The sequence below is a fragment of the Polypterus senegalus genome, chromosome 6, assembly GCF_016835505.1.
Source record: "Polypterus senegalus isolate Bchr_013 chromosome 6, ASM1683550v1, whole genome shotgun sequence".
In the NCBI taxonomy this organism is placed as follows: Eukaryota; Metazoa; Chordata; class Cladistia; order Polypteriformes; family Polypteridae; genus Polypterus; species Polypterus senegalus.
The window spans coordinates 163,298,291-163,325,806 of NC_053159.1; the positions used below are offsets into that span (position 1 = coordinate 163,298,291).

The 27,516-nt window shown below is 42.0% G+C and overlaps 1 protein-coding gene across 1 annotated transcript in view; it reads right to left on the reverse strand.

The window, feature by feature from the left end:
• wdsub1 (WD repeat, sterile alpha motif and U-box domain containing 1) overlaps positions 1–27,516 on the reverse strand; it is a 109,995-nt gene that overhangs the window by 2,194 nt on the left and 80,285 nt on the right. Inside the window, exon 11 of the mRNA XM_039757459.1 lies at positions 21,610–21,750. Within this exon, the coding sequence (XP_039613393.1) occupies positions 21,610–21,750 (141 nt within the window). The remainder of the gene's footprint in view (positions 1–21,609; positions 21,751–27,516) is intronic.

Below are 27,516 nucleotides of genomic sequence, written 5' to 3' on the forward strand. Positions count from 1 at the left end.
AACAAGGACGTACGCTGAAGGGCCTGATGACAACAACCAAGCATACGGAGACACCGTGAGCAGCTTCATCCATTGCACTGACAGACAAAGGAAGGAAGGAAGGAAGGACGTGGCACTAAGAGCCATTACTGTAAAAAGAGGGACTTCCTAAGAAGTGAAATCCAATCAGATGTCTGATTAACATGTTGACATACTTTGTGATCTATTTAATTCAATCTAAACAAGTACATTTTACAATACTTCATGATAGTTTAAGAAGCAGAGGGACACTGCTGTAGGAAAGAGACAAGCAGTTTTGACCAAACAACAGCCGTTGGCCTGAGAGTGAGCGACGAGCCCCACTTCATCTCCTGCCTTTGAATTTCAGTGTCACCCTTGGCTTCTGTATATCCTTATGGGAAGTATCCTTAAATATTTATATTTAACTGTTACTGTTGCTTAAGCATACTGCTTTGGTAGAAGTTGAGGTAAGTGCAATGATTAATTCCATTGATCAAATTTAACAAGACGACAGCTGTCTAGAAGGACATGTGGGCTGTTATTACTCTGATATCTTGGGTACTGTGAGTGATGCTCTCACTTTGATTGTACCGCCATTGAGGTTTAGGAGAGCGAGAGGTGCGACTGTGCGTGTGCTTCTGGTAAGTCAGCCAGCAGAGACAGACGGCGAGAGAACACCACAACTGCGGCTCACATTTAGCCTTTAATTTAAAACAACAAGTCCACAACTCCCTGTAAAACTGATACCATGTAAAAGGTTTGTGCCTGAAGTGCACCAACTCAACCCAGCAACCAACGAGCAGAGAACAAGCGACTGACTGCCAGCTGGGCGACAAGCATTACTGCGAGGCCACCAGGGTGTGTTCTATATTAGTGGCAGCACTGCATCACACTAACCATTCGGGTCCAAGCACTTTGTGGCTCATTAGTTTTCAAAAACATCAGGCAGCTCATCCATGACATAAATGACATTTTACTCCTTAATTGTTTCACTCACTTTTTAATATAAATGAAGCAATGGAACCCACAACTTTAGTTTCAACGTTTACAGCATGTTTAACGTGGGAGATGAATTGCTGCTTGTAGCTCCACGTTTCATTACGTGATCAATGGATGTGTGAAAGAACTCCAGAATTTGGGGGTAGGGATTTTTCTCAGTTTCACCACACGACTTTAAACTGTACCATGACAATCAAAACTTTAAAAATGTATTTTTGTTTGATGGCTCATATAAGCAGACTGAAATACAATTCATGTGTGACCTTTATGATATCTGATGTACATGTTCCGTGAAGACCATCAATGGAAAATGTCAAAATCCCTTCTGTGATTTGCACTCAGAACCACAGATTGTCACAATAAAAAGGTTAGGTTTTATTTCTTGCAACAAAAAGCAGCTTAAAAACCCAATGGTAAAATCAAACGTGTCTGTGCCAGGACAGACAATCAATTCAACAACTGACTGACTCCTAAAGCGGTACAGAAATACAAGAGTCGTAGCTGATCCTGGCAGAAATGTGAAGGGGACTTGGCCCAGTCCTGGACAGCTGACACGTTCACACAGAGCCTGCAAAGAAACAAACCTGCACTTCTTCTGCATAGGAGAAGAAAACCGATGGCACAACTGTATAATCCCAAAAACTAATGTAGGCAGGTGATATCATTGTGGATATAATGTTGAAATAACTAAATATTATATGATAATTTAAATTGTGAACAGTAATAGTCTTCTGTTTGGTCATCGTGAGGTCTTCGAGATGTCAATTTACTTGTCCGATCACACTGTAGAGCAGCCACTCTGGAAAATGTCAAAATCAGCTCGTCTTGGCTGTCTCAATTTAATCCATCTCTATAAATATACGCAGTATTCTTAATTACATACAAAATTAACTTGGCAATGATGGCAATATGAACAATAAAGCTGACCTACATGCTGCTTAACACAACCAGCAGGACCATTTCCATGTACGGTTGTTGACTGTCCAAACAGGGAAAGAAGCACATTCAAAGATCCCTTGTATCACACCCAAAAATTCAAGCAGTTTTAAGAATAGCATTCACAGGATCACATCCTCCACGATGACCCTGAACACAGACACCCAACCTTGTTCACCTCTGATTGTGTGGCCAGACGCAGCTCCTCTCTGTCTACATTACATCCTGGTGCATCTACATGGCACTACAAAGGGTGGTAAGGTGGATGTACGTAAATACTGGCACACAGCTCCTTCCTATAAAAGGCTTACACTACACGTACTGCCCAGGATTCTTTGAGACTTGAGACACCTCTCAGGGAGTATTAGCACTCAAACGACGAGATTCAGGGTCCGTTGTTATCCATAATGTATGTCGTTTGGCTACTCATACTGACCACTGCATGTCTGTGTCTTGTTAATATTTATAAAGTTAAATGATAATTTATCATCATTTGATGACATCTCTTTGTCTTTGTGTTTGAAGTCTGTATTGTATTATTGTCACTAGTTTACAGTGTACACGCAAAGACAAATTTCAATGTATTGTATTGTATTGTATTATTATAAACTTGCACTTGAACTCATGAGGCACTAGCTGTTAGGTAGACGGACCTGATAAAGTAGCTAGTAGTGGGTGTATGGTAATCAAGTGTGGTGGCACAATGAAATCTGGCAAACGTGTGCCGCTCCAATTTATTTCAAAACCAAGTTGCTTCTTGTTCTGCTTGAGGACTTGCAGACCACTGTGTATCCTAACATGCTATTTATAATGTGATAAAAACAATATGGAAATTATATTTTGAAAAGGGATGTCACATTGAGACCATCACGGTGGGCAGTTGTTAGACCTGCTGCCTCAAAGTTTCAGTGTCCTGAATTCAAATCCCTGCCTGGTAGTTTTCAGTTTGTAGTTTGCGTATTCTGTCAGCGTCTCATTTTGTTCTTTCTACAGGTTTCCTCACATACCTCAGAAACATGCAGGTTAGTCTAACTAACAAATCTCCAAGTCTGACAGCATGTGTGTGTGTGTGTGTGTGTGTCTGACTGCACCCTGCATTGGGCCGACACCCAACCACTGGTGCTTCCTGCCTTGACCCAACTTTTTCCCGGGAGAAGCACCAGCTCTTTAAAACCCTGCAGTTCATAAGTGAGGTTAAAATATAATACTAGTGTGTTTCAGTTTCAAATGTGTTGCCTTTAGCAAAGTGCTTATCAGAATCCCACCCAGCCTTCTTTATCTTTTAATGTCACCAAACTTGGTTACATGCGAGTTCATTGAAAGGATGAATATTAAAAACAAATTTAAGGGTTGCCAGAGCCAGTGCCTATCCCATTTTAAATTTCAGACTTAAAACACATCTATAAAGTCATGATTCAAAAATCATTTCTCAGGTCTTAATTGATACACATTTTAATAAATAATCAAATTATGGCAGAACATTAATATGCAGTTAAAATGTCTGTTTTAAAATTCAGGGGGAATGACCCTGGATGAGGCTACACATGTAAGCTAAAGAGTTTGTGTTCCTTTAACAGCAAAAATGGAGCCGAAACGCCGTCCACCTCCCTGCAAAACAAACACGACTCCAGACAGAACATCTGAACAGAGGCAGCCAGCTCGTGTCCCAGGGGACATCATCTCAGCTAGTTTATATTCCAGCTTTTAACTCCTCATTAACACGTTCATTAGCAAACGCGGAGTGTGTCATCACCACACATTTTAAATAACAGCAAAACAGAGAATAGTACTCTGACTCCAGCACTGGAATGGCACCAGCTTTACGTCTCACTCATCCATCCATCCATGCTTTAACAAATTTTTTATAGGAGAGAGTCTTAGGGACACAAGAAGAAACCTAAGTATCTGGAGAACTCCACACTGAAATTGACAAAACCAGGAAAAAGAGTAGATTCCTGCAAATGCCAGGCAGTGGCTGTAACTGCTGTGCTGCTATTTCAGATTGTTCAGTGACCACATCCAGTTTAAGTCCTGCATGCTTCTATTTTCTCCAACAGTTTTCAATCATTCTGAGCTGCAGGTTGGTAAAGTTAATCTCAGCAAAAGTGGATGCAAAGCAGTAACGGCACTTAACACAAGACACTGGATTAGAGAGATAAAATAATATAAAGAGCAGAATCTGTGGTCTGGAGATCAGGAAATATACTGTGGGAAATGAGACCAAAGCAGCAGAAGCAGCGTATGGCCAAGGCTTCACTATAGCCTTCAGATGAAACACTAGGCTCTCAGTTACTGGCTCTTCATGAGTCTTGCTCAACCAAAACAGGAAGAACAAACTAGGAGTTTCATATTATTTTTAGTGACAGTCTTTGGAAATCCAAAAAATTACTTATTCTGCTGGAAATCTTATGCAAAGCAACAAGTACAGTTTTTCAGTATTTTCTACTGACTGCTATATACACAGTAACATGGTTATAGCTCATCATCCCTGAGCAGATCAATTGGAGCTCAGGAGGTGACTCAACTGACTTGCACCGGGCAATATGTCATGTCAGTCCTGCACCCTGGAAGTTAGACCAGGCTGACACCCTGTTATTGTGCTTCTCTTAAACTGGTTAGGCCTCACTGGCCCACAAATCGAAGATATTATGTCACTGATTTCTATACAACATGCCCCAATGACCTGAGTCCAAATAGGAAGCATACAATTCATAAACTGAGAGCAACTAGCAGAAAGACAACTGGCAAAAATATATTATATATAGACCTGCTGAGACTGGACGCACGTTTATTAAATGTGTACACTGCCACTTTCCAAAAACATCTTTCTTAAAATGCAAAAGTTTGGCTCTGTGGACCCACCACATTTAAGACCAACAGGCCTAGTTTATGTGATTCATTTTGGGGCAAGTTGTTGTATCACATGCTCTGTAACTTGGCTGAAAGGTCTCTGTCCTGTATGAGGTACTTTAAGTCAGTCAGTCAGTCAGCAAGTATCCAACCCTCTATATCCTAACACAGGGTCACGGGGGTCTGCTGGAACCAATCCCAGCCAACACAGGGCACAAGGCAGGAAGAAATCCCCGGGCAGGGCGCCAGTCCACCGCAGGTTACTTTAAGTACAGATAGTAAATAACCTCTATTACCCAAGGACACTCATGAAGCCATTATTCAGATCTGACTCTTATCAATACGAAAAAAGATGGTGTTTAATCACTCCTGGTGACTCCCTGCTATACCATAGAAGTCCTCTGGGGTCATGAGCTATGCTAACATGTAGTGGGACTACATTTCCCAGCCTGCCTCAGCCTGCTGTGCTGGGTCTGTCAGGAAGAACCCTTTAATGGCTTCAAGGATCAAAAAAGACGCCAGTTTGGTCACTTTCTTGTCATAGTCAATCGTTTTTCACTGTTGCAGTAAATCACTCTCCCACAGCCTTTTCTGGATCATAACCTCAATATCACTCTTGCGCATTACCAGTTTCTTGTTCTGGATTTTTAAATTCTTGGTTCATTATCTGGTTGTTTGTGGAATTGTTTGTTTGGAATCATCTTCAATCTGTAAACTGGACAGTGTTTCTGTGTGTTAATAGTTTTCATGTTATTAATTATTTTCAATCATATGCCTTAGTGTCTGTGTGGGTTGGGTGTGTAAAGCACCAGGCTGAGGGGGTGTTAAGGCTTTCCTTTTTAAAATAAATAAAGCACCATTTTTTAAAACATTGACTACTAAATACGAGTTAGTTTGTAGTTGGTGATCTATAGATGGACACTTCCTACAAGTTATCTTGCAAATCACCTTCTGGGCTGTAGGCTTGTACTGTTTAAGCACATTCATGGTTAAAATACTTAAAGGATAGTGAGCATGTGAAATAAAAATGAAAAATCAGCATAACTTCACAGAACAGAATATTTCATTTACAGTTTTGTTTTTGTTTTTTTTTTCTAGCCGTGTTCTGGATAACATTTATTTTTCATAGAAATAATCTGCATATGCAGAAGCACAAAATTCTCAATATCTTCATCTATCCATTTATGTTTTATATTTTGAGACAACATTTGGATGGATGGATAGAACTTTATATGCCCTCTGGGGAAATTTGCCTTTTTATGTAAGCTCTTTAAATAAATAAATAGAAAGAAAATGTCTGACTTGGCAGTTACAGTTGAAGTGAGGCATTATGCAGGCACATTTCTTTTGGTATAAAGGAATCCCAGTAGCATTTCCTGTCACACTTTTGCTAAATGGTTCGTTGGCTGAAATTACTCTGTGTTAGTGTGTCAGAGAGAAGATGTCCAGCATTGTTCACAATGGCATTCAGTTTTATTTTCATACTCTCCTTTGCTATGACCTCCAGGAGATCCAAAGTGCATCCCATAACTGAACCTGCCCTTTTATCAGCTTGTTGATTCAGTGGACCTCTCGTAAAGTGATGTTACGAGCCCAGTCCAGCCCAGTGCACTACAGCATAGAAAATCGCTCTGGCCATCACAGAGTTGAAGAAGATGTGAAGGATGTCACTATCCAGATTAAAGGAATGCAGTCTCCCAAGAACACAATGAGTCTGCTCTGTCCTTTCTTATCCAGGTTCTTAGTGTTACGAGACCAGTCCAGCCTGTCACTGATGTGGACCCAAAAGCACCTGAGAGACTGCATCACCGCTACATCCACTCCCTGAATGGTGAAATAGAAATAGAGGCTCTTTGGTGCAGCAAATTCAATAACCATTTCCTTTTTTCCGAACATTAATATTTTTTTCTGTAACAAAAAACAAAGCTGTCCACCTGACTCCTACTGTATACTCTGTCGCATCCTCCTTTATAGATTTTGGGTCCAAGGCCAGGAATGTTGGATATAAGATGAGAACAGCCCTAGATGAGATGACAGTCAAGCACAGCGCTTAAATAAAACCATGATTTTTATATACCCATATCTGACCTCTTTTTGGCCCTATTTATTCAAGTGATTTATTTATTAAAATACCTCAGTACTTAGGACGTGTGATTAAATTAGTTAAAAATTATTTATTATAGCAGAAAATGTAAATATCCATAAAAAGAGCTTGCTCTGGGCAATCACTGCATTCATTCAGATATCATGTCTCTTACAGAAAGCAAATGTGAACACTGCCGGATTTGAGGTAAGACACATATTTGGAAAAATTCACTAATCAGGGAAAGGGAGAATAGCAGCACTGCTAATGTAATGAATTTTTCTATAAACACATATATATTGTGACATGCTGCGTTGATGGCAGGCTGTCCTCATGTTTGTTTTTAATTAAATCGCTTACTGAGATGATCTGTAGCTGGAGAAGAAGCTTTGTGGTTGCAGCCTTTTAGTTTTTCTTTGTGGAAGAAATTTCCATGGCAACATCACATTTACTTATTGCTGAAACATAAAAAAGTTGTTCAATTTATTCTTTCACATGATAATTGCATTCATTTTCAGTATCAGTATATTTTTTCTGAGCCTTTAAAATATAAGCAGTGCCCAGGTCGACGGGTGTTTGCTGCTTTGTAATCAGCACAGTAATTAATGAGCATTGCTTTCAGTAAGTTGAGCAGATGTTGGACTTTAACCTTGAGATCCTATTTACGAGTTTATGTTCCTTAACCTCCACGTAGGAGTGCTCTGATAATAAATGGGCATGATACAGCTTAGTCTATGCTCAGGTGGCATTTAGTCCTCAAAATTGCTCTACCATAGCTTAATCGTTTCTTGTTTGTTTTCATCAATATAATAAACTAAAACAAAACCATTTAACACTATGTTTCACCTTCCTCCAGAATTATTTAAAAATCATTTTACAAGCAGCTTTTATTATTATGTCACTTAAATGAGTAACACTACTTGCTAAAATCACAATTAGAAAACATGGTTAAGCACCGAATCTAGAATGTCTTGTATAAACAGTGTGTATAAGAGGCCAGTGGAGGCTTAGCCTCCAAGCGTAAAGTGAACTTCTGCAGTGGTGTGAAAAGCCAATACTGTATGATGTAAACACTAGATGGGCTGTTCCCAAGCCAAGAGTGATGAGTGTCAGTCCTTTGGTTATTGTAAACAGAAAGGATGGTGGATGTACAACAAACAAGGCCTTTGTGTGATGATAAATCATAATAATTGATCCATTTGACATAACCACTCAAACCCATTCTAGTGTATACTATAAAATGGACCCAACCCCAACTACCCAGAGTACACCAGGACATTTTCAAGTCACAAGTTTGCCCAAAACCCATGCCTCTGACATGTTGAAGAAGCCATTGTACCCAGAAAATTGTCCAGGAAGATTTGGGTGGAGAAAACTTCACAAAGTGACTTAGGCGGCCTAAGCATCCTGGAGCTCTGAGAGAACTGCATGAACCATTGACATACCAGGTTGTCCTCAAGTTAAGATCACTAATGATATATTATATCACCCTAATGACTCTCATTTTTATTAACAAATGTTATCAAAAATCCATGAGCATCTACAATATCTAATTTCCAAGTATGAGAGTATCTGGACACAACTGACTTTTTGGTGGAACGGTTATTGAAGTTTGTAAGAAGGTAGACTTATGTGCATGACAAAATTTTCCCAGATGTTCAGCATGCATCACTGCACTCATGTAGTAAAATTATTGTGACAACTCCACTGAACTGAAGTACAGCTGATTGCAATAAATTGAGTTTCCAAGCAAACCTGATTTGTATTGTTCAGTGGTTTTTACAGCAAGTAAGCAAAACACAAAACCTCTGAGATGCAGCAGATCTCCTATATATAAATTTTAAGAGTCACACTTCCACAGCCAGACCCAAACGGTGGTCTAACCTGATAACACCCTTCCAGTACAATTCAGCCTGTCTCTTAAAATTCAGAACAAGCCATCCCACATAAATAATTTCTTTCCTTGCCAGTCATTTATCTGATGTATGGTACTAATGTTTTAAAGGCAGACTGAAAATACATTATCCTGATCACGCTGAAATATAAAAATAAACATAGCACATAATACTATCAGCTGTCTTTCCCTCTGACTAAACAACTTTGGCAGGTTTGGTAGTAGCCTAGTACTCGTCGTAGCTTTGCACCTATATTACTCAAATGACAGAAACAGAACAGTTTTGTACACATAGGACTTACATTTGCAGACTTTTGTTTGCAGCTGAAATAGGACAGGATTCTAATGGACCCCGGACCCAAAGATGTGTTTTATGTTAATTAATGATCGTAAATTGGCACTGTGCGAGTGGGAATGCAGATGTGTAGAAATGGGCCCATTAATAAAGATGTGCTCCATCCAGAGTTGGCTCGTACACAGCACCCAGTGTTTCCAGGACAAGTTCCGTCCACACATGACCTTGAGTTGCGTTAGGAAGATTCACAAATATTGTATCATGTCATGACAGTCAGGAAACAACTGCAAAAGACTGCACTGATATCACATGATCCATCATGGATATCCAATTGAGATTGTTTGCAATGTTCCTTTCTTTCATTTAATGGTGCAGCATAAAAGGTATACAGTGCGATTTTTTTCATAAATTTAATCAAAGCTGGTTTAATATTGCTTGTTTCAGTTACACATGTACAGTGGTGTGAAAAACTATTTGCCCCCTTCCTGATTTTTTATTCTTTTGCATGTTTGTCACACAAAATGTTTCTGATCATCAAACACATTTAACCATTAGTCAAATATAACACAAGTAAACACAAAATGCAGTTTTTAAATGATGGTTTTTATTATTTAGGGAGAAAAAAAAATCCAAACCTACATGGCCCTGTGTGAAAAAGTAATTGCCCCTGAACCTAATAACTGGTTGGGCCACCCTTAGCAGCAATAACTGCAATCAAGCGTTTGCGATAACTTGCAATGAGTCTTTTACAGCTCTGGAGGAATTTTGGCCCACTCATCTTTGCAGAATTGTTGTAATTCAGCTTTATTTGAGGGTTTTCTAGCAATGAACCGCCTTTTTAAGGTCATGCCATAGCATCTCAGTTGGATTCAGGTCAGGACTTTGACTAGGCCACTCCAAAGTCTTCATTTTGTTTTTCTTCAGCCATTCAGAGGTGGATTTGCTGGTGTGTTTTGGGTCATTGTCCTGTTGCAGCATCCAAGATCGCTTCAGCTTGAGTTGACGAACAGATGGCCGGACATTCTCCTTCAGGATTTTTTGGTAGACAGTAGAATTCATGGTTCCATCTATCACAGCATGCCTTCCAGGTCCTGAAGAAGCAAAACAACCCCAGACCATCACACTACCACCACCATATTTTACTGTTGGTATGATGTTCTTTTTCTGAAATGCTGTGTTCCTTTTACGCCAGATGTAACGGGACATTTGCCTTCCAAAAAGTTCAACTTTTGTCTCATCAGTCCACAAGGTATTTTCCCAAAAGTCTTGGCAATCATTGAGATGTTTCTTAGCAAAATTGAGACGAGCCCTAATGTTCTTTTTGCTTAACAGTGGTTTGCGTCTTGGAAATCTGCCATACAGGCCGTTTTTGCCCAGTCTCTTTCTTATGGTGGAGTCGTGAACACTGACATTAACTGAGGCAAGTGAGGCCTGCAGTTCTTTAGACATTGTCCTGGGGTCTTTTGTGACCTCTCGGATGAGTCATCTCTGCGCTCTTGGGGTAATTTTGGTCGGCCGGCCACTCCTGGGAAGGTTCACCACTGTTCCATGTTTTTGCCATTTCTGGATAATGGCTCTCACTGTGCTTCACTGGAGTCCCAAAGCTTTAGAAATGGCTTTATAACCTTTACCAGACTGATAGATCTCAATGACTTCTGTTCTCATTTGTTCCTGAATTTCTTTGGATCTTGGCATGATGTCTAGCTTTTGAGGTGCTTTTGGTCTACTTCTCTGTGTCAGGCAGCTCCTATTTAAGTGATTTCTTGATTGAAACAGGTGTGGCAGTAATCAGGCCTGGGAGTGGCTACGGAAATTGAACTCAGGTGTGATACACCACAGTTAGGTTATTTTTTAACAAGGGGCAATTACTTTTTCACACAGGGCCATGTAGGTTTGGATTTTTTTCTCCTAAATAATAAAAGCCATCATTTAAAAACTGCATTTTGTGTTTACTTGTGTTATATTTGACTAATGGTTAAATGTGTTTGATGATCAGAAACATTTTGTGTGACAAACATGCAAAAGAATAAGAAATCAGGAAGTAGTTTTTCACACCACTGTAAGTATCACTTACTGACACTAGTTTGTGACTGGTTCCACTTTAGGAAATAGCAAGCTGGACCTGTCAATGTGAAATGTTAAAGGTACCTTTAAGTGTAATTTACTGGCTCCTTTAGGCAAATCTGAAACAACCTGATTCATCTTATTTCCAGCTACAAGCTTGTTATTAGACAGCAATCTGTTACCACTAGAATAGTGAGGGAGTGGAGTCCTGGAGGATGATATGACTCTGAATGACTGCTTCGAAATGACAGACTGGGAAATGATGTGCTACTCACATGGGGACAATTTTGAGGGACTCCATCACTGCATTATAGACATATATTAACTTCTGTGTCAACACAGTGGCACCCACAAACACAGTGTGTTGCTTTCCAAACAGATAACCCTGGATTACTAAGGAGGTAAAAGGTCTCTTGAATTAGATACAGAGTATTCAAATCCGGTGGCAATGAGGCCTGGAAGGACAATACAGAGTGTGCTAAAGAAAAAGCTGACTAAAGGAAAGTATGCTTACAAAGCTAAAACAGAAAACAAACTAACTCAGAATAACATGAAGAATGTCTGGAATGGACTGGGTATAATTACTGGACTCAAGGATTCCAGGACTCAGGTGCTAGAAGGGAATGTGGACAAATCTAGTGTCCTGAACTAATTTTTAAATAGATTTCCCCTGCCACTGCCACCTTCTTCCAAGGACCTGTCTCCCCACACCATTCCTACTACATTAACAACAACTACCATTTCAACATGAATGGCCAGTGACAAGACCACTGCAGTTAGCCTGTCAGACAAAGATTGGAGTGGAGGATACAATTATCTATCTGCTCCACAAGTCTAATCCTCACTTGAACAAAGCTTGCAGCACTATGAGAATTACAATTTTTTTTTTTTTTTTGTCCAGTGCCTTCAATACCATCCAGCCATACCTGTTAAGGGGTAAACTCAGAGATATGCAAGTGGATGAGCCTATGGTGTCATGGATAATGGACTATCTGTCAGACATACCACAGTCTAAGAGACTCAAGGACTGGGTCAATGATATGGATGTGAGCAACACTGGAGCGCCATAAGGAACAGTCCTGTCTGCTTTTCTCTTAATTCTGTACACCTCCGACTAGAAATACAGTAGCAGGTCATGTCATCTGCAGAAATTCTTAGATGATTCTGCACTTATGGGGTGTATTGATAAAGGGGATGAGACAGAGTGTAGGAGTCAGGTGGAGAACTGTGTTTCTTGGTGCAAAGAGAACTGTCTGCAACTTAACATCACCAAAACCAAGGAACTGGTCATTAACTTATGCCGCACCAAACAGCCTCTATGTCTGATCACTACTCAAGGAGTGGATGTAGAGGTGGTCCACTCCTGCAAGTGCTTGGCGGTCCACATTAAAGACAGGTTGGGTTGGTCTCAGAACACAGAGGAACTATATAAGAAAGGGCAGAGCAGGCTCTTTTTCCTTAGAAGACTGCGTTCCTTTAATGTGGAAAGTGACATCCTTCACATCCTCTGTGATGGCAAGTTCAGATTTCTACGCCGTGATGTGCTGGTCTAATGACATCACTTCAAGAGAGGTCCACCGAATCAAAAAGCTAATTAAAAGGGAAAGCTCAGTTATAGGATGCATTGTAGACCCCTTGGAGGTCATAGCGAAGGAGAAAATTAAAACAAAATTGAGTGTCATTATGAAAAAGCTGCACATCCTCTATCTAACACACTAACACTGAGGACATTCAGCTAACAAATTATACAGCACAAGTGTACCACAATATGTCTGCATAATCCCTCACTGTGACAGCCATGTCAGAACCTTTCTTTCTTTTTTTTCATTTTCTTACTTTATAGTCATTCTGGTATGTGTTCAAATCATCAAGTGTGTGTTTATGAATTTATTTATGTATTAATCTACCTGTTTATGTATTTATTTATTTAAAGTGCTTCTGTAAATAGCCTTCTTTCTTTCTTCTTCTTCCTTATAACAGTAACTATTAACATGAACCTGTCCATTCTAAGAACACAAGGATACCTGGAAGATGAGAACAAATGGGATTATGATGATCTTTGTAAGAAAATAGAAGTACTGTGCTTAGATTTTTCAAAAGAGGAGATGAAAAAAGTGCTGAGAAGATTAAGACTAGAAAGTAACAAGTCCAACTGGAGTGGTCTTAAACATGTTAATGGCAGCAAAAGCCCTGAAGTCAAATATTTGACAGATGTGTGTAACATTATCGGCCTTATTAAGCAGTCAGCCTTTGGGAGAACATAATAAAAGTGGTTAATACGGTGCTAGACAAAAGAATCAGGTAAAAGTCAGCTGAATGTCTATCAGATGAACAAAAGATTTGACCTTTATATTATAAGGCAAATACAGGAAAAGTGAAAGGAAAGATGCTGCATTATACATTTGAAAATCTGGCATTGGGTGGGGCGAGGTGATGAGATGGGCATTGAGGAAGCTAGATGTGGAGAAATTTTAATGATGTGGTGATGTTAATGTACAATTAAGCACAAACTGTGGTCAGGACAACAAACTGAGATAGTAAAAGTTCTGAGGTTAAGGTGGGGCTGCAAGAGGAATCTGTTTTAGCTCTATTTAGATTTGTGAAAGTTGATGGGAGTTGAAGACCAGAGAAGCACACGAATTATTGCAATGGGAGCTCATGTATGTTTATGATCTCAATCTATATATATAATTCACTAAGGCAAGACAACCATGGAAAGCACGCCGGAAGGGGCGTGGATTCACTGGGCCGCCGACAAGATACACCTATGGCGAACGCAGGAAGGAGCCACGTCCACCAACTCCTGGCACCTCCGAGCCACGTTGACTGTTCATAGAGGCATGTTTCTCGCGGAGGTGAATCGCCATATGCAGTGTGTAAAACGGTTTGTGAGGGGTATCTCATGAGATCCTTAAAACTATCCTTTAAAACTGAGGTTAAAAACACAATGAAGTAAGAAGTCTTTAAAAACAGAGTTTTCGGTTACGACGCACGACCGCATGCACCATAGCAAACTGTTTTACACGCTACATACAGCAATTCGCATCCGAGACAAACGTGCGTCTTCTTAGATGTTCCTGCAGGAACACGGAGAGTCACAGGTGTATCTGGACTGTACAAAGACGACAATGACTCAAGTGACGAGTTGGAGGTGGGCACATGAGTGATGGCGGTCTGCCAGTTTTCAGTCACGGACGATCATGTGTTGGTTCGTTCCGTGCATTGTTACAATGTTGCTTTTCTTGCTGACTTATTACATTACCAATTTTTCAAATGTTCATTTTCTCCCTGTGCTTAAAAATCATTAAAAAACCGGCCTGATTATGCGGTGTATGGTACGCCACGGGTTGGCTAGTATTGAAAAAAACTCAAAAACTGAAACAGAATGCTAGTTTGACAGTGAAAGACCTCAAAGTGAATTCTAGAACAACAAAGATGATGTCACGTGTGCTTTGTGCTGACGTGTGCTTTGCAAACGCTAGAGTCTGTTGAGAGTGTTGGTTTGTTCTGTGGTGTGAGATTTACATTAAAAAAATACATTTTGCTCTTAAAAACTTGGGTTTTGGTTGCCTCTAAGGAACCGTGTGGGAATTTTTAAAGCTTTTTTCCCTTTAGAAGGGTTTTTTTTTGCTTTTTTTTTCGCCCGCACAAGAGCAAAAGTAGCTGGGTGTTTGGAAGTGCGCTTGGAAAAGTTATTTGTACTTGTTCTTTTCTTGTTATCTGTATTTGAATTAGCATCGAGGCGGCAGGGTAGAAAGCAGCAGTAACTGATATCGGCATTTGTAAATAAATAACCGCGTCGTCGTAACAGCGATTCCTTAGTTTAAAGGAAAAGAAAAAAAGGCCGCGGCTGACTTCAAAGCAGTAAAAGGTGGAAACTCAGTAGTGCGCAGGTAAGCGGCCTGCGTTAAGACACCGATCAGGCACAAGGAGCAGTAGGAGCAAATAAGGTAGTAAAGTTTTATTTATTTGTTTATTTTAGATTAAACAGTCCTTAGCGTCCAGAGGCAGAACAGTTAAGTGGGCGACAGCGTATTGGTTCATTAATACGGGGGAATACAAACAGTGCGAGTGAAGAGCTTATAAGTAAGAAGAGCGCAAAGCTAGAAGAGACAGAGAAAAGTAAAGTTAACCTCATAGAAAGGCAGGCAGCTGAGAGGGAGAACAGTACAGGAGCTTAAGGGGGAAAAGGTGTAAAATATCTGTAGCAGATCTTAGTGTTACCATTTAAGTTAAGGAGCAGCTGAAAGAAGAAGAAATTTAATTTTAAGAAAAAAAAATATATATATAGTTAAGGCAGCTTAGTAATCCCAAATCAAATTTTAATAATGAGGCCAGTGCAATGCAAGTCCTGTTGGATGTTGGACTTTTTAGATGATGGTTTGGAAGAGCCAGTTGTCTATGAGGGCTACATCTGCAAGAGATGCCAGCTGATCCAGCACCTCGAGCTCAGGGTCGCTGAACTGGAGGAGGAGTTGGCTGACCTGCGTTGTAATAGAGAATTGGCGGACTTGGCCCAGGTGTCCTTTAGAGATAGTGTGCACCCCTAAGGTGGCGGGAGGAGATTCCAGACCAGACAGGTAGGAATAGGTGGGTCACGGTCGCAAGGCGTAAGGTAAAGGGTGCACACTGTCCGGCATCAACCCCAGAATTAGAAGTGTCTAACCGTTATCATGTCCTGGCGGAGCTGGACGGTGACTCTGATAATTCTGAGGTGGTAGGCAGGGTTGAGGAGCCCCAACGGGCCACCTCAAAACCAGTTCCCAAAAAGAGAGAGGTAGTGATAGTTGGGGACTCAATCATTAGGGGGATTGAAGCGCAGGTGTGCTCCAGAGAGAGAGAGTCTCGGACGGTGTGTTGCCTTCCGGGAGCACAGGTGGGAGACCTCCCTGGAAGGGTGGATAGGCTCTTGGCCAGAGCGGGTGGATCCAGTTGTCATTGTCCACGTTGGAACAAATGACATACATAAGGGTAGTCTGTCAGTTCTGCGATCCAAATTCAAAGAGTTAGGTACCAAGCTGAGGAGCAGAACTGACAAGGTAGTCTTCTCCGAAGTTCTGCCTGTGCCAGCGCCAGTCCAGGTAAGATTGAGGAGATTAGAAGGCTTAACGCGTGGCTCAAATCTTGGTGCAGGGTAGAAGGGTATAGGTTTATGGGGCATTGGGACTCCTTTTGGAACAGATGGGACCTGTTCCGTGACGGGTTACATCTGAACCGGAGGGGCACCAATGTATTGGGGAGGCGTATGTGTAGGCTAGTCGAGGATTGTTTAAACTAGGGAATGGGGGGGCAGGGAGTTTAGGACAGGCCAGATTTAGATCTATACATGGAAGAACAAACAATGGTGTAGAAATAAAAATGCATAGTAATGTAAATTTTAAGCAAACACGTAAAGATAGAAGGATTAACACATTAAAAATAGCTTGCCTTAATGCTAGAAGTATCAAAAATAAGGTAAGTGAGTTGGAGTTGTATGTAGCAGAGCACAATTATGATATTATAGCAATAACGGAAACCTGGCTAAATAACAAAGATGGGGATGAGTGTAACATAGAGGGATACACATTTTTAGGAAGGATAGACAGAACAGAAAAGGAGGTGGGGTTGCTGTTTATGCCAAACAGGAATTAAATGTAAGTCATCTTCAGTTGGATGATGAGCCCCATCTTAGTGAGGACATGTGGCTTCGCCTGGAAAATATTAGGGAAAAGGTCTCATTTTAGGAGTGTGTTATCGACTACTCCAATTCAGACAGTAATTTCAACACACATCTTTTAGTAATATCAAAAGGCAAGTTTACAGGGGATATTATAGTCATGGGGACTTTAATTATCCAAATATTAACTGGGATAACCTTACAGATGGAGGAGCACAAGAGCAGGAGTTTTAGAAGTAATCAGACTGTTTTTAACACAGCATGTTAAAGCACCAACAAGGGGTGAAGCCTATCTGGATTTAGTATTCTGTAATAATCAGGATAGAATTGAGGGTGTAGAGGTGATTGAACCACTAGGGTCAAGTGACCATAATGTAATACAATTCTCAGTATTTTGTAAGAGTACAGATGCAAAGACTAAAATTGTTAAGTTGAACTTTAGTAGGGCTAATTTTGAGCAGATGCGACAAAGTCTAAGTAGGATAGACTGGGATAAGCTTTTAAATGTGGAGACAGTCGAGGAGCAGTGGAACAGGTTTAAAATGTTTTACATGTAATGCAGGACAGATACATACCTAAATTTGGAAGTAATAGGAAACTAAAAAATCTCCACGATGGATTAATAAAGATTTAAAAAGAAGTTGCAAAGGAAAAACTGCTGTATAAGGCATATAAGACTAATGACTGCAAAGAGAACCGTAGCGTATGAGAACATGAGGGCAACCATTAAGAAGGATATCAGAGAGGCTAAAAGACAGTTGGAGAGGAATATAGCAGATAAGGCGAAAGAAGACCCCAAGAGATTCTTTCAGTATTTTAGTAGTAAAAGAACAGTTAAGGAGGAGGTCAAGTTCATCAGGAATAGTAATGGGAATTAAAAGATACAGACAATGAAATAGCAGATGCCCTAAACTTACATTTTTCTGAGGTGTTTACAAGTGAGCAAGTGGATAACCTGCCAGAGGTAAACACAACTACTAAGGAGGTACTGAGGGATTTGGAAATTGTAGAGGGAGAAGTGCTGCTCAGATTAAATAAGATGAAATCAAACAAATCACCAGGCCCAGATAATATTTATCCTCGTGTTCTTAAGGAGGCTAGTGAGTACATATATAAACCCTTGACACATATTTTTAGGAAGTCACTGTGCACTGGAGAGATTCCAAAGGACTGGAAAATGGCAAATATCATCCCATTATATAAAAAGGGTGACAGGGCAGATCCAAGCAACTATAGGCCAGTAAGCTTAACAAGCATCACAGGAAAATTAATGGAAGGAATTATTAAGGATAAGATTGAGCAACACATGACAAGGACAGGAGTTATTCTGAGCAGTCAGCATGGGTTCAGAAGGGGGAGGTCGTGTTTTACTAACATGTTGGAATTCTATGAGGAGGCAACAAAAGGATACGATCAAAGTGGAGCTTATGATATTATTTATCTGGACTTTCAGAAAGCATTTGATAAGGTGCCACATGAGAGGTTGGGCATCAAGTTAAAAGAAGTGGGAATTCAGGGTGATGTTTTTAGATGGGTGCAGAATTGGCTCAGACACAGGAAGCAGAGGGTGATGGTGCGAGGAACCTCATCAGAACTGGCGATGTTAAGAGTGGTGTTCCACAGGGGTCAGTGCTAGGGCCGCTGCTATTTTTAATATATATAAATGATTTAGATAGGAATATAAGTAACAAGCTGGTTAAGTTTGCAGATGATACCAAGATAGGTGGATTAGCAGATAATTTGGAATCCGTTATATCATTACAGAAGGACTTGGATAGCATACAGGCTTGGGCAGATTTGTGGCAGATGAAATTTAATGTCAGTAAATGTAAAGTATTACACATAGGAAGTAAAAATATTAGGTTTGAATACACAATGGGCGGTCGAAAAATCGAGAGTACACCTTATGAGAAGGATTTAGGAGTCATAGTGGACTCCAAGCTATCAACTTCCAAACAGTGTTCAGAAGCCATTAAGAAGGCTAACAGAATGTTAGGTTATATAGCACGATCTGTGGAGTACAAGTCCAAGGAGGTTATGCTCAACCTTTATAATGCACTGGTGAGGCCTCATCTTGAGTACTGTGTGCAGTTTTGGTCTCCAGGCTACAAAAGGACATAGCAGCACTAGAAAAGGTCCAGAGAAGAGCGACTAGGCTGATTCCAGGTCTACAGGGGTTGAATTATGAGGAAAGATTAAAAGAGCTGGGCCTTTACAGTTTAAGCAAAAGAAGATTAAGAGGTGACATGATTGAAGTGTTTAAAATTATGAAGGGAATTAGTACAGTGGATCGAGACTTGTATTTTAAAATGAGCTCATCAAGAACACGGGGACACAGTTGGAAACTTGTTAAGGGTAAATTTCGCACAAACATTAGGAAGTTTTTCTTTACACAAAGAACGATAGACACTTGGAATAAGTTACCAAGTAGTGTGGTAGACAGTAAGACGTTAGGGACTTTCAAAACTCGACTTGATGTTTTCTTGGAGGAAGCAAGTGGATAGGACTGGCGAGCTTTGTTGGGCTGAATGGCCTGTTCTCGTCTAGATTGTTCTAATTGTTCTAATTGTTTGGAGGAGCAGGGGCAGAAGACATGGAAGAAGTGGGTGAGCGGCAATGTGGTAAATATGGTAAAAATTGCTAGAGAAACTCAATCCGATGCCCTTTTTTGGAAGTGGGCACAAGTGGTGTGAAAGGTAGTCTGCAGGTGGCGAGTCAGACATTTGTTTGTGGATAGTTTGTTACAGGATACAGTATGCTAATGTAGTAAGTGTAAATTTAAATGTAGGCAGTGGAGTTGTTTTGGAGAATACACTCACCTAAAGGATTATTAGGAACACCATACTAATACGGTGTTTGACCCCCTTTCGCCTTCAGAACTGCCTAAATTCTACGTGGCATTGATTCAACAAGGTGCTGAAAGCATTCTTTAGAAATGTTGGCCCATATTGATAGGATAGCATCTTGCAGTTGATGGAGATTTGTGGGATGCACATCCAGGGCACGAAGCTCCCGTTCCACCACATCCCAAAGATGCTCTATTGGGTTGAGATCTGGTGACTGTGGGGGCCATTTTAGTACAGTGAACTCATTGTCATGTTCAAGAAACCAATTTGAAATGATTCGAGCTTTGTGACATGGTGCATTATCCTGCTGGAAGTAGCCATCAGAGGATGGGTACATGGTGGTCATGAAGGGATGGACATGGTCAGAAACAATGCTCAGGTAGCCCGTGCCATTTAAACGATGCCCAATTGGCACTAAGGGGCCTAAAGTGTGCCAAGAAAACATCCCCCACACCATTACACCACCACCAGCCTGCACAGTGGTAACAAGGCATGATGGATCCATGTTCTCATTCTGTTTACGCCAAATTCTGACTCTACCATTTGAATGTCTCAACAGAAATCGAGACTCATCAGACCAGACAACATTTTTCCAGTCTTCAACTGTCCAATTTTGGTGAGCTCATGCAAATTGTAGCCTCTTTTTCCTATTTGTAGTGGAGATGAGTGGTACCCGGTGGGGTCTTCTGCTGTTGTAGCCCATCCGCCTCAAGGTTGTGCGTGTTGTGGCTTCACAAATGCTTTGCTGCATACCTCGGTTGTAACCAGTGGCTATTTCAGTCAAAGTTGCTCTTCTATCAGCTTGAATCAGTTGGCCCATTCTCCTCTGACCTCTAGCATCAACAAGGCATTTTCGCCCACAGGACTGCCGCATACTGGATGTTTTTCCCTTTTCACACCATTCTTTGTAAACCCTAGAAATGGTTGTGCGTGAAAATCCCAGTAACTGAGCAGATTGTGAAATACTCAGACCGGCCCGTCTGGCACCAACAACCATGCCACGCTCAAAATTGCTTAAATCACCTTTCTTTCCCATTCTGATATTCAGTTTGGAGTTCAGGAGATTGTCTTGACCAGGACCACACCCCTAAATTCATTGAAGCAACTGCCATGTGATTGGTTGATTAGACAATTGCATTAATGAGAAATTGAACAGGTGTTCCTAATAATCCTTTAGGTGAGTGTATATGGAAGTTCTATTACTTGCATGTTGAGTGCAGACAGAAGTGCAGACACAGAAGTGATAGTAATGGTGAGAGATCTATGGAAGAAACTTTACTCTACTCTTTCTGACATCTAAAGGGGCCTAGCCTCTTTGGCAATGAAAGAACACGTTTATGAAAGTTGTTTAAGGAGGAGTAGCATACTTTATGAGAGTAAGGCATGGCCAATGAAGGTGGAACATGAAGCAAAGTGGGAAAGAATGGAGATGAGATTTGCATATGTGGAGTGTCACACACTGAGATGAAGACTAATGCTGTGTTAAAGAGAAATACTTCATGTGAAGATGATAGGAGATGTGCTGATAAGAACCAAACTAGCATGATTTGGGCATGTAGGGCGAAAAGCAAAGAATGATTAAATGAACAGATACAGCAAGATGGGATGAGACCATAGAAGACATGACTGGAGGCACTGAGAGATGATATGAAAAGGATGTGCAAAGGAAAGTGTAGAAAAAAAATTAGGGGGCAATTGGCTAACCTGGGCAAACACAGAAATGGACATTAAACAGGTGATGATGATTTCACATGATTAAACTAGCACTGATCTATTTATTGAACTAATATAACCTACTTTTATTGCTAATATCTCTTTATTGACACTCCCGTGTCCAAGAGTCCATTTTGAAAATTTAGTACTATAATGTACCTCAAAATTAATCTTTCTAAGGATTAATAAAGTTGCTTTGTATTGTTTGCATAGTATCTGAAATATAAAATGAATAGATAAATGTAAACAGTATAATAAATAAAACAACAATACCTGAAGCAATAACTGGATCTTTCATAATTTCGTGTGTTATTGGACACAAAAATTCTTCAGGCATTTGTTTGAAATACGAATCTAGTGTCATCCTCAGCTCATCTATCTTCTGAATGATTTTGTTCCGGAGTCCCAGGGATTCTAAATGTAAGTAAAATAAAGATGTCACTTTATACTTCTCAAAGTATGATACAGTATAAAGTTATCTAAAATGTCAGTTGTTCATTGAACTGATTTTTGAGATAATACAAGATATCTATCTGCTCTTGGAGTACTTTTTACACAGTATAATTGTTGCAACTATGAAAATTGCCTGAACACACACACTAACAACATTTTTTAGTAAACATTCTGACAGAGTAAATTAGAGGCACAATAGCGGAGTACAAGTTTACAAGATACACTTTACTTTCAGTTCAATTTTACATGCTCTAATAAAATGATGTAATGCTGCCATTGTTTATCCATTTCTTTGCACTTCATATTTAAGGACTCCTATATTTTCATATTTACAGGAGACAACACATATTGTTCAATGTATTCTACAACCACCCTTTGTTGAATTTGACCGTGTCTATCTCTACTCTGATAAAATACATTTGTAGCAAAAATGAAAAGCCCCGTGTATTGTCTTTTAATTCACGTCATTTATTAATGACGTTGAAAACATCAGCTGCACATTAGAATACTAAGTGCTATAGTCTTCATAGTTTATTGGCCATGCTTCTTATCTGAAATTTCCATCCATCCATCCTCTTTCGCTTATCCGAGGTCGGGTCGCAGGGGCAGCATCTTAAGCAGAGAGGCCCAGACTTCCCTCTCCCCGGCCACTTCTTCCAGCTCTTCCGGGAGAATCCCAAGGTGTTCCCGGGACAGTAGGGAGACATAGTCCCTCCAGCGTGTCCTGGGTCTTCCCCGGGGCCTCCTCCCGGTTGGACGTGCCCGGAACACCTCACCAGGGAGGCGTCCAGGAGGCATCCTGATCAGATGCCCGAGCCATCTCATCTGACTCCTCTCGATGCAGAGGAGCAGCGGCTCTACTCTGAGCCCCTGCCAGATGACTGAGCATCTCACCCTGTCTTTAAGGGAAAGCCCAGACACCCTGCGGAGGAAACTAAATTTCAGCCGCTTGTATTCGCGATCTCGTTCTTTCGGTCACTACCCATAGCTCATGACCATAGGTGAGGGTAGGAGTGTAGATCGACTGGTAAATTGAGAGCTTTGCCTTACGGCTCAGCTCCTTTTTCACCACGACAGACCGATGCAGAGCCCGCATCACTGCGGATGCCGCACCGATCCGCCTGTCAATCTCACGATCCATTCTTCCCTCACTCGTGAACAAGACCCAGAGATACTTAAACTCCTCCACTTGGGGCAGGATCTCGCCCCCAACCCTGAGAGGGCACTCCACCCTTTTCCGGCTGAGGACCATGGTCTCTTGGAGGTGTTGATTCTCATCCCAGCCGCTTCACACTCAGCTGCGAACCGATCCAGAGAGAGCTGAAGATCACGGCCTGATGAAGCAAACAGGACAACATCATCTGCAAAAAGCAGTGACCCAATCCTGAGTCCACCAAACCGGACCCCTTCAACACCCTGGCTGCGCCTAGAAATTCTGTCCATAAAAGTTATGAACAGAATCGGTGACAAAGGGCAGCCCTGGCAGAGTCCAACTCTCACTGGAAACGGGCTCGACTTACTGCCGGCAATGCGGACCAGGCTCTGACACTGGTTGTACAGGGACCGAACAGCCCTTATCAGGGGGTCCGGTACCCCATACTCCCGGAGCACCCCCCACAGGATTCCCGAGGGACACGGTCGAATGCCTTTTCCAAGTCCACAAAACACATGTAGACTGGTTGGGCAAACTCCCTTGCACCCTCCAGGACTCTGCTAAGGGTGAAGAGCTGGTCCACTGTTCCGACCAGGACGAAAACCACACTGTTCCTCCTGAATCTGAGGTTTGACTATCCGATGGACCCTCCTCTCCAGAACCCCCAAATAGACTTTTCCAGTGAGGCTAAGGAGTGTGATCCCTCTGTAGTTAGAACACACCCTCCGGTCCCCCTTTTTAAAGAGGGGGACCACCACCCTGGTCTGCCAATCCAGAGGCACTGTTCCCGATGTCCATGCGATGTTGCAGAGACGTGTCAACTAAGACAGTCCTACAACATCCAGAGCCTTAAGGAACTCCGGGCGTATCTCATCCACCCCCGGGGCCCTGCCACCAAGGTTTTTGACCACCTCGAGTTTTTTGACCACCTCGGTGACTTCAGTCTCAGAGATGGGAGAGCCCACCTCAGAGTCCCCAGGCTCTGCTTCCTCATTGGAAGGCATGTTAGTGGGATTGAGGAGGTCTTGAAGTACTCCCCCACCAACCCTAGCGTCCGAGCGAGGTCAGCAGCGCACCATCCCCACCATATACGGTGTTGACACTGCACTGCTTCCCCCTCCTGAGATGCCGGACGGTGGACCAGAATCTCCTCGAAGCCGTCCGAAAGTCGTTCTCCATGGCCTCTCAAACTCCTCCCATGCCCGAGTTTTTGCCTCAGCAACAACCGAAGCCGCATTCCGCTTGGCCTGCCGGTACCTATCAGCTGCCTCCAGAGACCCACAGGACAAAAAAGTCCTATAGGACTCCTTCTTCAGCTTGACGGCATCCCTCACTGCCGGTGTCCACCAACGGGTTTGGGGATTGCCGCCACGACAGGCACCGACCACCTTACGGCCACAGCTCCGGTCAGCCGCCTCAACAATAATGGCCCATTCGGACTCAATGTCCCCCACCTCCCTTGGGACGTGGTTGAAGTTCTGCCGGAGGTGGGAGTTGAAGCTACTTCTGACAGGGGACTGTGCCAGCCGTTCCCAGCAGACCCTCACAACACGTTTGGGCCTACCAGGTCTGACCGGCATCTTCCCCCACCATCGAAGCCAACTCACCACCAGGTGGTGATCAGTTGACAGCTCCGCCCCTCTCTTCACCCGAGTGTCCAAGACATATGGCCGCAAGTCCGGCGACGACACGACCACAAAGTCGATCATAGGCCTGAGGCCTAGGGTGTCCTGGTGCCAAGTGCACATATGAACACCCTTATGCTTGAACATGGTGTTCTTTATGGACAATCCGTGACGAGCACAGAAGTCCAATAACAAAACACCACTCGGGTTCAGATCGGGGGGCCATTCCTCCCAATCACGCCCTTCCAGGTCTCACTGTCATTGCCCACGTGAGCATTGATGTCTCCCAGCAAAACGAGGGAATCCCCAGAAGGTATGCCCTCTAGCACCCCTCCAGAGACTCCAAAAAGGGTGGATACTCCAAACTGCTGTTCGGCGCATACGCACAAACAACAGTCAGGACCCTTCCCCCCCACCCGAAGGCGGAGGGAGGCCACACCTGCTCGGCGCCTCTAACCGGGGGCAACTCCAGAGTGGTAGAGAGTCCAGCCCCTCTCAAGGAGATTGGTTCCAGAGTCCAAGCTGTGTGTCGAGGTGAGTCCGACTATATCTAGCTGGAACCTCTCGACCTCGCGCACTAGCTCAGGCTCCTTCCCCTTCAGAGAGGTGACATTCCATGCCCCAAGAGCCAGTTTCTGTAGCCGAGAATCAGACCGCCAAGGTCCCCGCCTTCGGCCACCACCCAACTCACACTGCACCCAACCTCCTTGGCCCCTCCCATAGGTGGTGAGCCAATGGGGAGGAGGACCCACGTTACCTCTTCGGGCTGTGCCTGGCCGAGCCCCATGGGTGCAGGCCTGGCCACCAGGCGCTCGCCATCGAGCCCCACCTCCAGGCCTGGCTCCAGAGGGGGGCCCCGGTGACCCGCATCCGGGCAAGGGAAAACGTCGTCCAAGGTTTTTATTCTTCATCGGAGGTTTGTTGAACCGCTCTTCGTCTCATCCCTCACCTAGGACCAGTTTGCCTTGGGTGGCCCTACCAGGGGCATAAAGCCCCGGACAACATATCTCCTAGGATCATTGGGACACGCAAACCACTCCACCAAGATAGGGTGACGGTTCAAGGAGGGGTATCTGAAATTTCTCCAAAGTAAATACATATTAACAACTACAGAATTGCTCTTTTGCTTACAGTAACTGCAAATAGCAAACAATACATTTGTTAATAAAGAAAATCAATGCATGCAGCAGTTTCAATCAGCTTATTTCTCTTAAACTAGGCACAATAAAGCTGTAATACTAAAGTAAAAGACCACTGGATATGAAAGAAGGGTCTACACTGAATAAAATGTAATTGAGAGACACACAAATTACTAGCTTTTTTACTTCTGTTCTGCAGGTGAGCAACACAGAATTGTTTGACTTTATGTCTGTGTCTCCTGAGCATACTGAATTATCACAGACATAGGCCATGGATAGGTGGATTTGATTTTCATTTACAACATATTCAGATGTGTGAATTAAACAATATGCATCTAGACTTGAGTACAGAATTATTACAGGGCCATATGGACACCCACAGGAGAATCTGTTTGAGGAATATGATACCATGCAGAGTTTAGCTGATTTTCTGAGGAAAGCTATTTCATTACCTACTACATATGTATCTCCTTTAATAACTGAAACATAAATTGATTCAGTCAGTTATCATTATCTTAGAAATATGGAAAACTGAAACAGATGCTGACCAGAATTTAATCTGAGTTTCTGAGACTTTCTAATCTGCTGATCGATTGGGAATGAAATTTACAGCTCACCAAGCAGCATAGAAAATTATCTTAATTCTCAAAGTTACCTTAATTTTTAATACATTAAAGAATGCTTAATTAAGCTGCTCCTCCTTCTAAACAAATTCAGCTAATGCAGAATACATGTATGTCACACTGGTCTATTGATAGACCAAACCATCTGAAACAAAATATCATGCTCAAACACAAGAACATATGTTGGTGTAAAAGTATAACAAAACAAGGTACAGATGGGGAGTGTCTGATGATTGCATATAGCGCCGAAGTTACTGCTCTTTACCATTCTCTCCTCTGCAAGCCCTGGAGTACAAAAGAAACAGAATACAGATGCGCTATAGCACTGCCTTGTACCACGATGCATACTAACGCACCCCCCCAAAGGGTTCTGACACACAAACGCTGGCAAAGCTGCCTTCTTCGTATCTCACTGTCACTTGATTTTCTTTTTATTCAGTTTTATTGAGTGTTCCTGCCAGTCCCCGCATGTTGCTGTATGCTGTTTCTTTTGTTGTGTTACAGACTGAAATCAAATGTATGCTTTTATTCTAAAATAGTAAGACCAAGAGCAGTTTACTTCTCAAAACGGAGTGGTGCAGGATCGAACTCGCGACCTTTTGATTCCAAGGCGAGAACTGATTCTATTGCACTACGGAGGCAGTTATAATAAACTGCTATCAATGTCGCATGTTACGGTGGCTTTTTGTTTCTGCAGTTATATTTTTAAATAAAAGCGCAATTGTTGTGTTATATTTGAACCTTTTGTGAAAATTTTCTTTGATATTTGGACTTCAGGCTTCATCTATACTAATAAAAGGCAAAGCCCTCACTCACTCACTGACTCATCACTAATTCTCCAACTTCCCGTGTGGGTGGAAGGCTGAAATTTGGCAGGTTCATTCCTTACAGCTTCCTTACAAAAGTTGGGCAGGTTTTATATCAAAATTCTACGCGTAATGGTCATAACTGGAAGCTGTTTTTCTCCATTTACTGTAAAGGAGATGGGCTTGAACGCCGTGGGGGCGGAGTTTCGTGTGACATCATCACGCCTCCTACGTAATCACGCAGTACATAGAAAACCAGGAAGACCTCCAAAAAGCGCTGAAGAAAACATGCATTATATAATTGAGAAGGCAGCGAAACAATAAGAAGCGAGCGAGTGACATATACAACCATGTTCATGAGTTCTACTACTTCGGAAACAA